This window comes from Sciurus carolinensis, chromosome 2 (assembly GCF_902686445.1).
Source record: "Sciurus carolinensis chromosome 2, mSciCar1.2, whole genome shotgun sequence".
NCBI lineage: Eukaryota > Metazoa > Chordata > Mammalia > Rodentia > Sciuridae > Sciurus > Sciurus carolinensis.
Window position 1 is genome coordinate 31,187,300 of NC_062214.1, and position 12,073 is coordinate 31,199,372.

General features: G+C 47.9%; 1 protein-coding gene across 1 annotated transcript; it reads right to left on the reverse strand.

The window, feature by feature from the left end:
- Positions 1-1,283: 1,283 nt before the first annotated feature.
- On the reverse strand, positions 1,284-11,617 carry Lrrn4 (leucine rich repeat neuronal 4). Its single transcript, XM_047540797.1, has 5 exons — positions 11,479-11,617; positions 9,803-10,469; positions 8,165-8,369; positions 5,153-5,290; positions 1,284-3,686 (listed from the first exon to the last, which is right to left on the reverse strand). Exons 1-5 carry the CDS (start codon positions 11,542-11,544, stop codon positions 2,465-2,467), a joined length of 2,298 nt encoding a protein of 765 aa, XP_047396753.1. The 5' UTR covers positions 11,545-11,617; the 3' UTR covers positions 1,284-2,464.
- Positions 11,618-12,073: the final 456 nt, after the last annotated feature.

A 12,073-nucleotide genomic window follows, 5' to 3' on the forward strand; every position in this document is an offset into this window, starting at 1 on the left:
AAAATTTCCATTGGCACCTTCAGGAGGGACCAAGCCTGCTAACTTGATTTTGGGTTTCTGGCCTGAAGTATAAGAAAATAAATTTCTGCTATTCTAAGCTACTTAGTTTGTGGTAATATGGCAGCCACAGAAGACTAATGCTAATACAGAATGTTAAAATCTAGAAATAAGGCTGCAGTTATTTCCCCCTAAGTTTGTGTCAAAAGGAAAAAATACAGTAGACACATCCCATACTAAGAGACAAATCATAAGGCATTAATATAATTGAGAGATGCTTTGGCTAGAGCCTAGAGGTTTTCTTTTTCCTATTTTTTTACTAGATCTAAACAAAGTTCCTAAAAGTAAGCTTATGCTTCCTAAAAGAGGACTTCATTAGGAGACACAGACACACCCACATAAACAGTTATTCCATCCTACACAAAGGCACCATAAATGTACATTGGAGATAAGATAGCCTCTTCGACAAATAGTGCTGGGAAAACAATATGTAATAGAATGAAATTAAACCTATATCTCACCTTGCACAAAACTCAACTCTAAATGGATCAAAGCATTAGACCAGAGACCCTGTACTTACTTGAAGGAAATAGGACAAACTCTCCAACATATCCGCTTGGGAACTGAATTCCTCAAGATTTCTAAAGCATAAGAAGTAAAATCAAGAATCAATAAATGGAATGGTATCAAACTGAAAAGCTTCTTCGCAGCAAAGGAAACACTCAAGAATGTGTACAGATATCCTGCAGTTGGGGAGAAAATCTTCACCAGTACCTCAGATAAGGTCTTAATTTCCAGGATGTACAAAGGACTCAAACTTAACACCAGAAAAATAAATAACCCAATAAATAAATGGGCAAAGGAATAAAACATTTCACAGAAGAAGAAATATGAATGATCAAAAAATACATGAAAAAAATGTTCAACATCTCTAGCAATTAGAGAAACAAAACTACACTGAAATTCATCTCACTCCAATCAGAATGGCAGTTATAAAGAATACAAGTAACAATAAACATTGGCGAAGATGTAGGGAGAAAGATACGTTGTTGGTGGGATTGCAAATTGGTGCAACCACTATGGAAAGCAGTATGGAGATTCCTTAGAAAACTTGGAATGGAACTACCATTTGACCCAGCTATTTCACTCCTTGGTCTATACCCAAAGAAATTAAAAAGAGCATGCTATAAAGACACAGTCACATCCATGTTTAAAGCAGCTCAACTCACAATAGCCAAGCTATGGAAACAATCTAGGTGTCCTTCAACTAATGAATGGGTAAAGAAAATGTATATATACACAATGGAATATTACCTAACCATAAAGAAGAATGAAATTATGGCCTTTGCCAGTAAATGGATGGAACTGGAGGCTATCATGCCAAGTGAAATAAGCCAATCCCCCCAAAAACAGGCTGAATGTTCTGACTTGTGAATGCTAATCCAAAATAAGTGAGGATGGGGAGGGAAATGATAGAAATAGAATGGACTAGACAAAGGGTAAGGGAGGGTAGAAGGTAGGGGAATAGGAAAGACAGAGAATTAATTATTCATGACTTTACTAACCTTATATTTGTATACACTACCAGGGTAACTCCACATCATGTATGACCAAAATACATTCCATTGCCATGTGTAACTTAAAAAAGAGGAATTCGTAGTATCTTTGTCCACTTAGACTCCGGTGAAATGCAATAAATGCTGACTTTAAAGCTATCCCGTGTTTCACAAATGTTCCCAGAAGACTAGTTTTAACTGTAAGGCAGGAAAGACATTTTTTGCCCTATCCTGAAATGCAATTAATAAACCCAAAGGCCTCAGGAAACCCAGTACCTCTTTTCCCTGGCAGCCAGTCTCAGGTTAGAGTCCACTGGAGTTGAGTTCTTGAATAACACAGCTTCTGTGCCTTAGCCAAAGGTTCACCATAAGGGGACGTTGGCTGAGAAGACCCAAGGAAGTCATTTCCCATATGACAGAAGAGACTGGGTTATGTGATTTCTGTTTTCTCTCTTCCTACTTCCTATTCTACTGGCTACTAAGGAGCAGTATAGTACTGTTTTATAGTCTCCCAGATGAGACCACACAAAAGAATGGCAGGTGCCAATGGGAGTGGTCTGGCATTGACCATCGGGTTTCTGAACAAAGTAGAAGGAAGGGAAAGCAGTAGTTCTTTGGGCTAAGAAACCATGTGGCAAGTTCCTTGTGTGTCCCGGGCACGCTGGCTTCATGGAATCGGAGCCCACCAGGCTGTTGTTTTGTTGTCGTTTGTTTTGTCCTGTCCTCTGTATCTTCCTTTCTACATGCAGACGGAGTCTGATTAGAAGAAGGAAGCTGGGCGGCCAACGGAGGCTCTGGAGCTCCAGCAGATAACCGAAGGCTGGCAGGCTGATGGTTTTGCTGTTGTTTCTGTTGTGTGGTTTTGGTACTGGGGATTGAACCCAGGGCCTGGCACCCGCTAGGCGAGTGCTCTACCACTGCACTACACTTTCAGCCGTCACCGGGTTTTTGAAGGCCACCAAGTGTGTGTCGTAGCACTGCCTGCGTGATGTCCAACCCCGCCTGCAGAGACACAGGGACAGCACCAGGGTGCTGAGGAGCAGCAGACTGCTGGCTGCACACAGTCCCACGAAGATGCCCAAGAAGCTGGGCTTGGTGGTGAAGTTGGTGCACGCCCTCCTCCAGCCCGAGGCCCGCAGCAGGCTCAGGCCAGCCCTGTTGGCTGCCAGCACACACACACGGTAGGTGGTGCCAGGCGAGAGCCCATACAGAGGGTGCTGACGGGCGGTGGCATAGATGTTCTCCACCACCGACTGGTTCTCTGCCTCGCCCTCTGCAAAGTAGCGTATCTGGTACCCACGCACCACTGAGTTAGGGGCACACCAGAGGATGAGTGCAGAGGTGTCCGTCATCTCTGACACGCCCTGTAGCCTGGGGGGGTCTGGGATAGTGTCTTCCTGGCTGAGGCCAGGGCAGCTGCATCCTGAGTGCCTCTGCAGCTCTGCACATGGGGTCTGCAGGTGCTTGCAGGGGTGGTAATCACAAGGGACATACTGGTGAGGCGCTCTCACCTCTTCCTTGGTCCCGTCCTCCTCACCATAGTCATCCAACAAGAGGACTGGAATCCCACCTTCCGAGGGACTCGGTTGGGGGACCTGTGGGGTGGCCTGTGTCTTCTGATCAGGCTGAGATGTGCGAAGGGAGTTCGTTGAGGTGGGAAAGGGACCACGGTGTTTGCTGGCCCGTGGGGTGGAGGTAGCTGAGTCATTAGGTTCAAGGACACGCTTGGTAGTTTGTCTTCCTCCATGATTTGTCCCAGCTGTGCTGGTTGCCTTGGGTGGAACACTGAAATTATGGTAGCCTGCTGTGGAGTTGATACCAGAGTGGACAGTCCCCTCCCCAGCATCACCACGTGTCCATGCAGCTTGTGAGAGGGAAACCACAGTGTGGGAGGGGGTGTTGGTAACACCCTGCTGGCCTCCTGCAGGCTGAATAGAGGGGACCTTGCTCGGCTGGGTGGAGGGACCCTGTGTAGACGGAGCATAGGCTGAGTGGTCAAAGGAGGGTGGGTCTGAAGCCGGGACGGTGGTACTGTGGTCTGACCTGCACACATCAGGCAGCTGGGAGAGGGGAAGAGGGACTGAGAAGGGACCTCCAGATCCAGCAGCTGGTATGCACACGGTGTCTTCTGCCCTAGGGGAGAAGCCAACCAATTAGAAGATGTCTGGCTCCAGGGCTGCTCGTGGGCTGGGTTTCCAATCCTCAGTGCATCTGTCCCCTCCTGCCAAGCTTTGTCAACACATCTCTTGCCAACACGTCTAACCTGGCACATGCTCCTCACACGTGGCCTCACTGACCCTCAAAATATCTCTTCAGAGGGTTCCTATCACTGCTCCCATTGGACACAGAAGGAAACTGATGTTCAGAAAGAGGAACCAACTGCCCAAGATACCGTGGCTAGCCAATGGCAGAGCCTAAACCTGGGGCAAGCACCGTGAAAGGGCATCCGCTCTCCAAAGGTAGTTTGCCATTTTGTTCTCACCTGTCTGCTTCCTAGCTGAGAGTACTTGTGATGATACTTAAACACTCGATAACATTTCTGAGAGCTTGCCGTGTGCTGAGCACTATCCTTCACGCTTTATGGTAAACTAATTTAATCTATGCTACCTTATCAGATAGGCACCTTTATCCCCATTTCATAGTTGAGGCAGTAGAGGCACAGAGAGGTTAAGTGACTGCCAAATCAACTCTAGGAAGTGGTATGAAGCCACGCTCTGGCTCCAGCCAGTATTCTCAACTCCTTCATCAATACCATAGCGACAGACCCTTGACAGCAGAGGACCTGGGAACCAGTGTGGAGAACAACATGGGAAACATGTCCCACCTCACAGATGGGCTTGGGTGGGAGGTCAGAAAAGAATCCTGCAGATGGGGGGGTTATCTCCCAAAAAGGAGTGGTTGGCTGGAGCGGGTGGTTTGAGAGTACTCAGCATGGGGGGATATTCTAGTACCCCAGGCCCCATCTTCTCCTGGTACCACTGTGGGTGTGGCTCCCCCACTGCAAAAACAGCTCTTCCACTCAAAACTTGCACAGAGTTCTTTTTTTTCCTGTCCTGTAAGAGAGCTCTACAAGTCTAGGGGCCTTGAGTTGAATGGCCAGGAGCAGGAAACCAGACTACAATCACGGAGATTCAGCAGGGTCCAGTGGTTAAGAGTCTGGTTCAGCAAGCACCTCATCTGTTTGGACCCCATTTCCCTTGTCTATAAAATGGAGGCAAAGATACACTGGCTTTAGCAGAGATAAGCTAGGTGTTCACCTAACCCACTTCCTTTTCCCTCTGGGCACATGGCTAGACTACAAATCCCAACTTTCATTGCCATTACATGTGGCCTGTTGATTGAGATTTTGAATGAAAGTGAGATCACCACCTACCAGCCTGACACATATAAAACCTCCCAAGTCAGCTCCTCCATGCTGGCTGGCTGGAAAGGGGACAGAGCATCCACCACACTGGTCTAAGTAAATGGAGGAAGGGGTGCTTTGCCCAAGGCTGCTCAAATGCCCAGCATCATCACGTGAGCAAAGATGCAAACTGAGACAACTTTACCTCCTAAAGGCTGATTGCAGCCCCAGTTCTCTTACTTTGTAAATGTGTTACCTGCTTAGGAGGGTTCTCTTTGCATCCACAAGGAGCCAGGACAACTCACAGCTGCAAGTGAGAGGGTTGCCGAAGAGGTTGATGGACAGGACCTGGGAGGAATTCATGGTCCAAGGAGGGAAGGAACTCAAGTTGCAACTGAAGCAACACACACAGGCACAAGGAAAGAAAAGAAAAAGAAAAAGAAAAGAAAAGAAAAGAAAAAAAATTAACTTAGGCTTTTACAGATACTTTTTAAAAGTTTCCCAGAAAGGCATGGTGGTGTTATGGAAAAAATCATTGTTAGGGGTTAGAGGATATTGCTTTGGGTAAAACATTCAATGATTTTTGGACCTCATTTTTTGCCAACCTAATTCAGTCAGTATCATCTCTCATATCAAATAAAGATAACACTGTCATGCCAAAAGGTCATATCAAAATGAATTCATGATGAAGGTGTTTATGAATGAAAAATCTCTACACAAAAGTAGGTATTTCTATTATAGACCAGTGACAATAATGGGTAGAGTTTTTTTTCTTTGCAGTGCTGGGCATCAAATCCCAAACCTTTCACATGCTAGGCAATTGCTCTACCATTGAGCTACACCCTCCAGCCCAAATTTCTTAATGAGAACTTTATTGAATGGATGCCACTGCAGCTGTACCATAACTGATGGCACACAAGACCGGTCCTTGGAAAGATGCCTCACCTAAGTGTATCAGTTAGCTCTTGCTAAGTAGAGAACTGTGCCCCCAAACTTAGTAGCTTAAACCAATAAATATTTTTTTTCTTTCACATGATTCTGAGTGTTTGCTTGGTGCTTCTTTTTTTTGGTACAGAGGATTGAACCCAGAGCCTTGTGCTCGCAAGGCAAGCACTCTATCAACTGAGCTATATCCACAGCCCTGCTTGGTGCTTCTTGTAGTCCAGGCCAGCTCAGGTGAGGCTATATGATCTAGGATGTCCTCACATGTATGTGGTCTTGTCAATGGTGTGTGCCAGGACATTTCTCCTTGCATCTTGTCACTCAGGAGGTCAGCCTAGACTTCCACATGGCAGTGAAGGGGTCCCCAAAGCAAGAGAGGACCAGCCCCAACATTCAATTGTGTTCTAGTTTATGTTTATATCATATTTGCTAATCTCCCACCGGCCTAAGCAAATCACATGGCCAAGTCCAACTAGAAGCAGTGAAGAAACAGACACCACCTTTTGATGAGAGGAGCTATGCTATGCAGTGGGACCTGCCCACAGGGGTGAGAGGAGTTACTGTGGTCATTTTTACCAATAGTCTTCACAACAGCAGATCCATTCTTGGTTCTCCTCCCTTTATTCCCTGGAGTCCCACAGAAGGTTTGGCCTCAACTCTTTCCTCTCCAAGTCTCCTGTCCCTCATAGATTTTGCACTTTTTATGGGTATTCATTTAAAATTAATCATCAACATGAGCTGCACTTTTCCCGAAAGCCCTGTCTGACCAAAGGATAGCTTTCTTCCATTTACCTAGGAACCTGCCTCCTCTTACTATTACTCTGAAGCAGATGCTAATGTTCTGGATAAGGAATGACATACCACCCAGATCTGCTCTATCCCTTCTGTCCCCAGGGAAGGTGAAAGGTCAACTTTAAGTGTGTGCCATCTATATTGAAATTTAAACTATGCCCACATAGACAAGCTTGGATCTACCTCCACCACTATGCTGCAATCCTGTTCTTCCTGATCCAGTCTGATGAACTGCTGTTTCTGTCTACTTTATAACACATCACATGGCCTGTGCCTATTGCTATTGATCACATCCCGAACTGTGAGCTCCTTGAAAGCAGGGGCTAGCACCACCACCACCATCACTAATTCTTTAGGACACCCACTATGTGCCAGAAATTAAGTGTTCCACACACGAAAAGCTCCAAGGTGAAGTACTATTATTACATCTCTGTTTTACAGATAAAGAAACTTTAAGATGCTGATATTCTGGCACTTTATGCAGTTCTTAGATTTTTTAATCAAGCTCAGAAAAGGAGTTAGAGCCAGGTATGTAAAGTGTTTTCCCTCACAACATTGTGTGCTTAATAAATGAAGGGAAGAAGGAGTGAATGGCTCTATCTTTGAATAACTGTTCAGACTTTTGGAAGAAAAATTCCACCTCTAGTGACCGTGTTGGGTAAAACAGAACTAACAAGACCCACTTCTAAACTTCCCAGGGATTTTTTTTTTTTTTTTGTCAGTAGTATTTACACCCAGTGGTATTTGCAAGATTCTTTAGTACTTTCATAACAGTATCTCACTGGACTCTGGAAGACAGCTGGGGAAGTATTACTACTCTTTTATTAAAAAATATCAGCTCTGCTAGGTGTAGTGACACATGCCTATAATCCTAGTGGCTCAGGAGGCTGAGGCAGGAGAATAACAAGTTCAAAGTCAGCCCCAGCAACTTAGTGAGACTATCTCAAAATAAAAAATAAAAAGAGCTGGAGATGTGGCTCAGTGGTAAAGTGCCCCTGGGTTCCATCTCTAGTACCAAAAAAAAAAAAAAAAAAAAAAAAAAAAAGTCACCCTAGTCAGCGGTTGCTCCTAAGCAAAAAAGTGGGACACACTGGACATCCACCACGCCAGAGGGCACCAACCCAGATCCCAGATGCAAGGCCTTCCCTCCCCAGACCTGCTCAAACCCTGCAAGGAACTGAACTTGCATGAGGAGTGGGGAAGGAGGTGGATCCAGTTGAGGGGAGGCCTGAAGTCCTCATTCCCTCTTCCCACTGCACATTTCTCAGCCTGGACTTAAAAGAAACTTGAATAAAGAAACTTGAATATCTAAGAGTTTGGAGTTTTAATATGACTACGAACTAGACTGGTTGCTGGTTATTAGGCTGGGTGTACCACCTGGGACCTGTTTCAATTGCCCCAAAGGATGAGGAAGAATGAAACTCCAGAGAAGATTTAGAAGAACAAGGATAGAAAGATGAAGATTCAGTTTATTCTATAAAATTCAACATAGTATAATGGGTAAAAATCAATGATGTGATTAAGAAACACTTACTTCTGAAACAGAAGGACCTGTAGACAGGGAATGTCTTGAAAGATGTGTGTGTGGACAGAAGTAAGTGCTGGCGAAGCTTGACAATCCAGATGCTGGAGGTTAGGGGTCATCTTGAAAATGTCTCCCTCCAGGAGCCTCAGCCTGGGCATCTTCCTCAGGTAAAGGGACGTGAGCTTTGGCAGGTCTCTGATCCACCCAGGTTCAACTGAAACACAAGGGGACACTGTCCATTACCCAAAAAGACACAAATTCAGACCAGCCCATCATTAAGGAAACAACGAAAATGACCAGAAGTCACAAAGGTCTTTGTTGGGCATGGACACAGTTATTGACTTTGGGGATCTCAGAAGCAGGGCCTTTTCATCTGGAAGGGCCCTCAAGGATGACCAGTACTTCCTTTCTTCCAGTCCAAGTTGGCCAAGGCCAAAGAGGAGAATCGTTGGCCCAAAGCCACACAGCTGAGAAGGGACAGAGTAAGACTGGTATCCAGGACATTCCAAGCCACTGCTGCCTCCCCTGATTAAACTCCACACACAAAATAACCAGCCTGTGACGGCTCCCAGGAGTGGGGAACCTTTGAGGCATATAAGTGAGGAGAGGGGAGCTGGCCTAGAGTGGATTCCGAAACCAAATTTTGCAGCTTTCCTAATAAATGGAGACTGTACCTCTTCCCTTCTGTATTTTCCATTCTTGTTCTTTTTTTTTTCTTTGTCCCTGACAGAACAGGTGGTTACAGACACAAGAAGTGTTTTTCAAAAAACAATAAAACCAACCTTGCAAATCAAACTAAGAACACCAAGAGCAAGAAAACCATTAGTAGCCTGTGTCCTGTTCAAATGATTCAACATTCACAGAAACAATTTTAGTCAACGGAGTAGAAAAATCAATGAATTCATCTTCAGACCATCAGTTACTTCACATTAACTGCACGTTTGGTGCCAAGTTCATCCACTAACCAACCCCCAAAGTGACTATTAAAGTGTCCATTCCACCAACATTCACTCAGCCATGCTGGGAAGCAATAGAAAACAGCGACCATGGGCTGGGGAGATAGCTCAGTTGGTAGAGTGCTGCCTCGCAAGCACTAAGGCCCTGAGTTCAATCCCCAGCACCGCAAAAAAAAAAAAAAAAAACAAAAAAAAAAACAGCGACCTTGCTGGGAACGTTGGCGCACGCCTGTAATCCTAGCGAATCAGGAGGCTGAGGCAGGAGGATCGCGAGTTCAAAAAACTCAATGAGACCCTGTCTCTAAAAAAGGTATTTTAAAAAGGGTGGGGGTGTGGCTCCATGGCTAAGCACCCTTGGGTTCAATCGCCAGTACCAACAACAACAACAAAAGAAAACAAAACACTATGGTTTGGAGCTCTGGACCCAGAATGGCTGGATGGCTGGGCTCAGATTTGGGAGCACCAAGCATTAACTGACCTGTGCCATTCTACCTTCCTGTGACTTGGTAACCTCCTACGTAAAAGTTTTAATTTAACAGTCCCCGCTGCTGAGGAAATGTAGCTGGTGTTATTGTTGACCACTACTGACAACTAAACACTTGGCACACCTAGAGGAATACTTCTGTCCTTGAGCACCCGCCCCAGTGCATAGCCCGGCTCTGCGCACGGGCGGCCTAACACCCGGACTCGCCTCGCTCGAGGTACGTGCCGCTGAGATCCAGGACCTCGAGCGTGGCCAAGGGCTCGCCCTCCGCCCCTGCGAACGCTGCGTCGGCGATGCCATTCTGGGCGCCGCGGCCCAGCGCGGTGGCTGAGAGGTTGAGGTGCTGCAGCGCCGGGAAGCAGGCGAAGGTCCGCGGTTGCAGCGCCTGCAGGGGGTTCCCAGCAAGGACCAGCACGCGGAGGCTGCTCAGCACGGACCCAGCGCAAGGAGGCAGGGTGGCCAGCTGATTGTCGCTGAGGTCCAGAGTATGCAGCCCCTCTGGGCCGCCAGGGCTCCAGTGCACCGCGGCGATGCGGTTGCGGTGCAGTCTCAGCACTTGCAGCTGCGGCAGGTGGCGGAGGTCCCGCATGCTCAGGGTGCTCAGCAGGTTGTGGCTGCCGTCGAGCCTGCGCAGCGAGCGAGGCAGGCAGCTGGGCAGGCGCTCCAGGCTGCGGTTTTCCAGGATCAAGGTCGTGACTCCTGTGGCCGGGAGCCCCTCGCAGGGCGAGTCCGTGGCGTTGCTGCCATCGCTCTCCCAGGAGCCCTGCCGAGTGAGTCGGAACAGCGGGACCCTCTCCTGGACCCTCTTTGCCTGGCTCCGGCGTAGCACAGTCAGCAGCAGTAGTGGCAGCAGGGTCCACCGCATGGCGAGTGCCTGAGGGAAAACCAGCCAGGCAACCCATTAAATCCAGTGAAAACCCCAAACGAAGGGTAAATGTGTGCTCCCACCCCCGGGGGCAGGCTCTGGATGTTTACTGAAATAAGTGGACATTTCCTGTGTCGCCTGGTGTGCGGTGATTTCGCCCCTGCCTGCTTTCCCCCTATCAAGTACCACACGCACAGTGACACCTCTTGCCCTTTCTTCTCTTAGCGACGCCCTTCCCTCTTCTTGTGGGAGGCCTCCCTCATTGGTCCAGTCTGGGCCTGAATCTCCCAGTAACCCCCTCCATTTACTTATTATCCCCAGCTCTTGAGCTTCAGTAGGGAGGGACTATTCCCTTTTCTGCTGTGAACAGATTGCAGCTTCATAGCCATGAATATCCTCGCCTGGGAAGATGCCCTGTTGGGATAGAAGTGTGGGACTCAAGGAAGATTTCTGTCATATCCAAAGACACTCAATTGTCACGATTTTCCCATTAGAACCGTCCAGTCATAGGTGAATTCTACTTTGCATAAAATAAATTCGGAGTTCCCTTTTTTGGGAGCAAGTTCAGGCTTGCCTTCTATAGAAGAAAATGGCCTTGGGGCTCCGGACCTTGGAGTCAACCATTTCCTGGTCCTACATAGGTTTCAATAAAACCTTCAGTGTCCACACTGCCAGGGAAGGATGGCCGAGAGCTGCTAGGTGTGAGTTTCTGGGAGTACCTGGGATTGCACAGGGAAGCCGGGAGATCAGGTAGTGGCAGATCAGGCTGCTGTGGACTAGCTTGGGAGTGGCAAAGCTACTTCTACCCAAGCCCTGGTCTTGAAGTTACTGCTTGCTATCTGTGCTGTTGCTACAGATGTGTGTTTCTGTCCTGTCTCTGTGCTGACTGCTTGATCTGAGCAACCACCCAGGCTCCAGGGGAAGGACCTCCCTCATGCTAGCTGGAGGTCAAGGCAGGGAGAAAGATCCTGGAAACTGAGGCCAGAAACACATGTATCCAGCAATATGTCAAACTCACCGGGAAGCTGTCCTTGTGGAGTGTGGCGCCCCTGGATACTCCTGACAGTCTTCGATCTTGTTTCATGTATTCCAGGAACCAGTGACTTAGAGGGCCACTCGGCTTTGAATGCCGGAGGGGATGACTATTTCTCAACCGCCCTTCCCCCTCCCTATCCACTGAGAGAGCCTGAGATTCTCCAGACCTGCAGCCCCTCCTTCCCCCGGACGTTGTTGACTCTGGCCAACACCACATTGCAGTCTCTCTCCTCCCTTCTAGGAAGTGGTCCTGCCCCTCTCCAGACCCGGCACCTCCTCCCAGCCTCCCCACCTCCACTTTTCCTTACTCCACCAGGCTTGAAGAGTGGGGGGGGGGGGCAGCGGGGGGAGCAGCTAATGGTGCAGCCAAGCGGAGGCAGTTCTTGCATCTCTCAGGAATCCCATCCTCTCTGCCAGGTGCTTCTCACTTCTTGGGATGGGTGGAGGCGAATGGTGAGCTAGTAATGGTGAGGTGAAGCCCCCCTCTCCCAAGGAAGGCCTGGTGCTGTAGTCTAGAGAAGGACTTGCAGAGATTCACAGAAAAGTAACAGGAAAGGGGATCTTCGGAGGAGACAGGG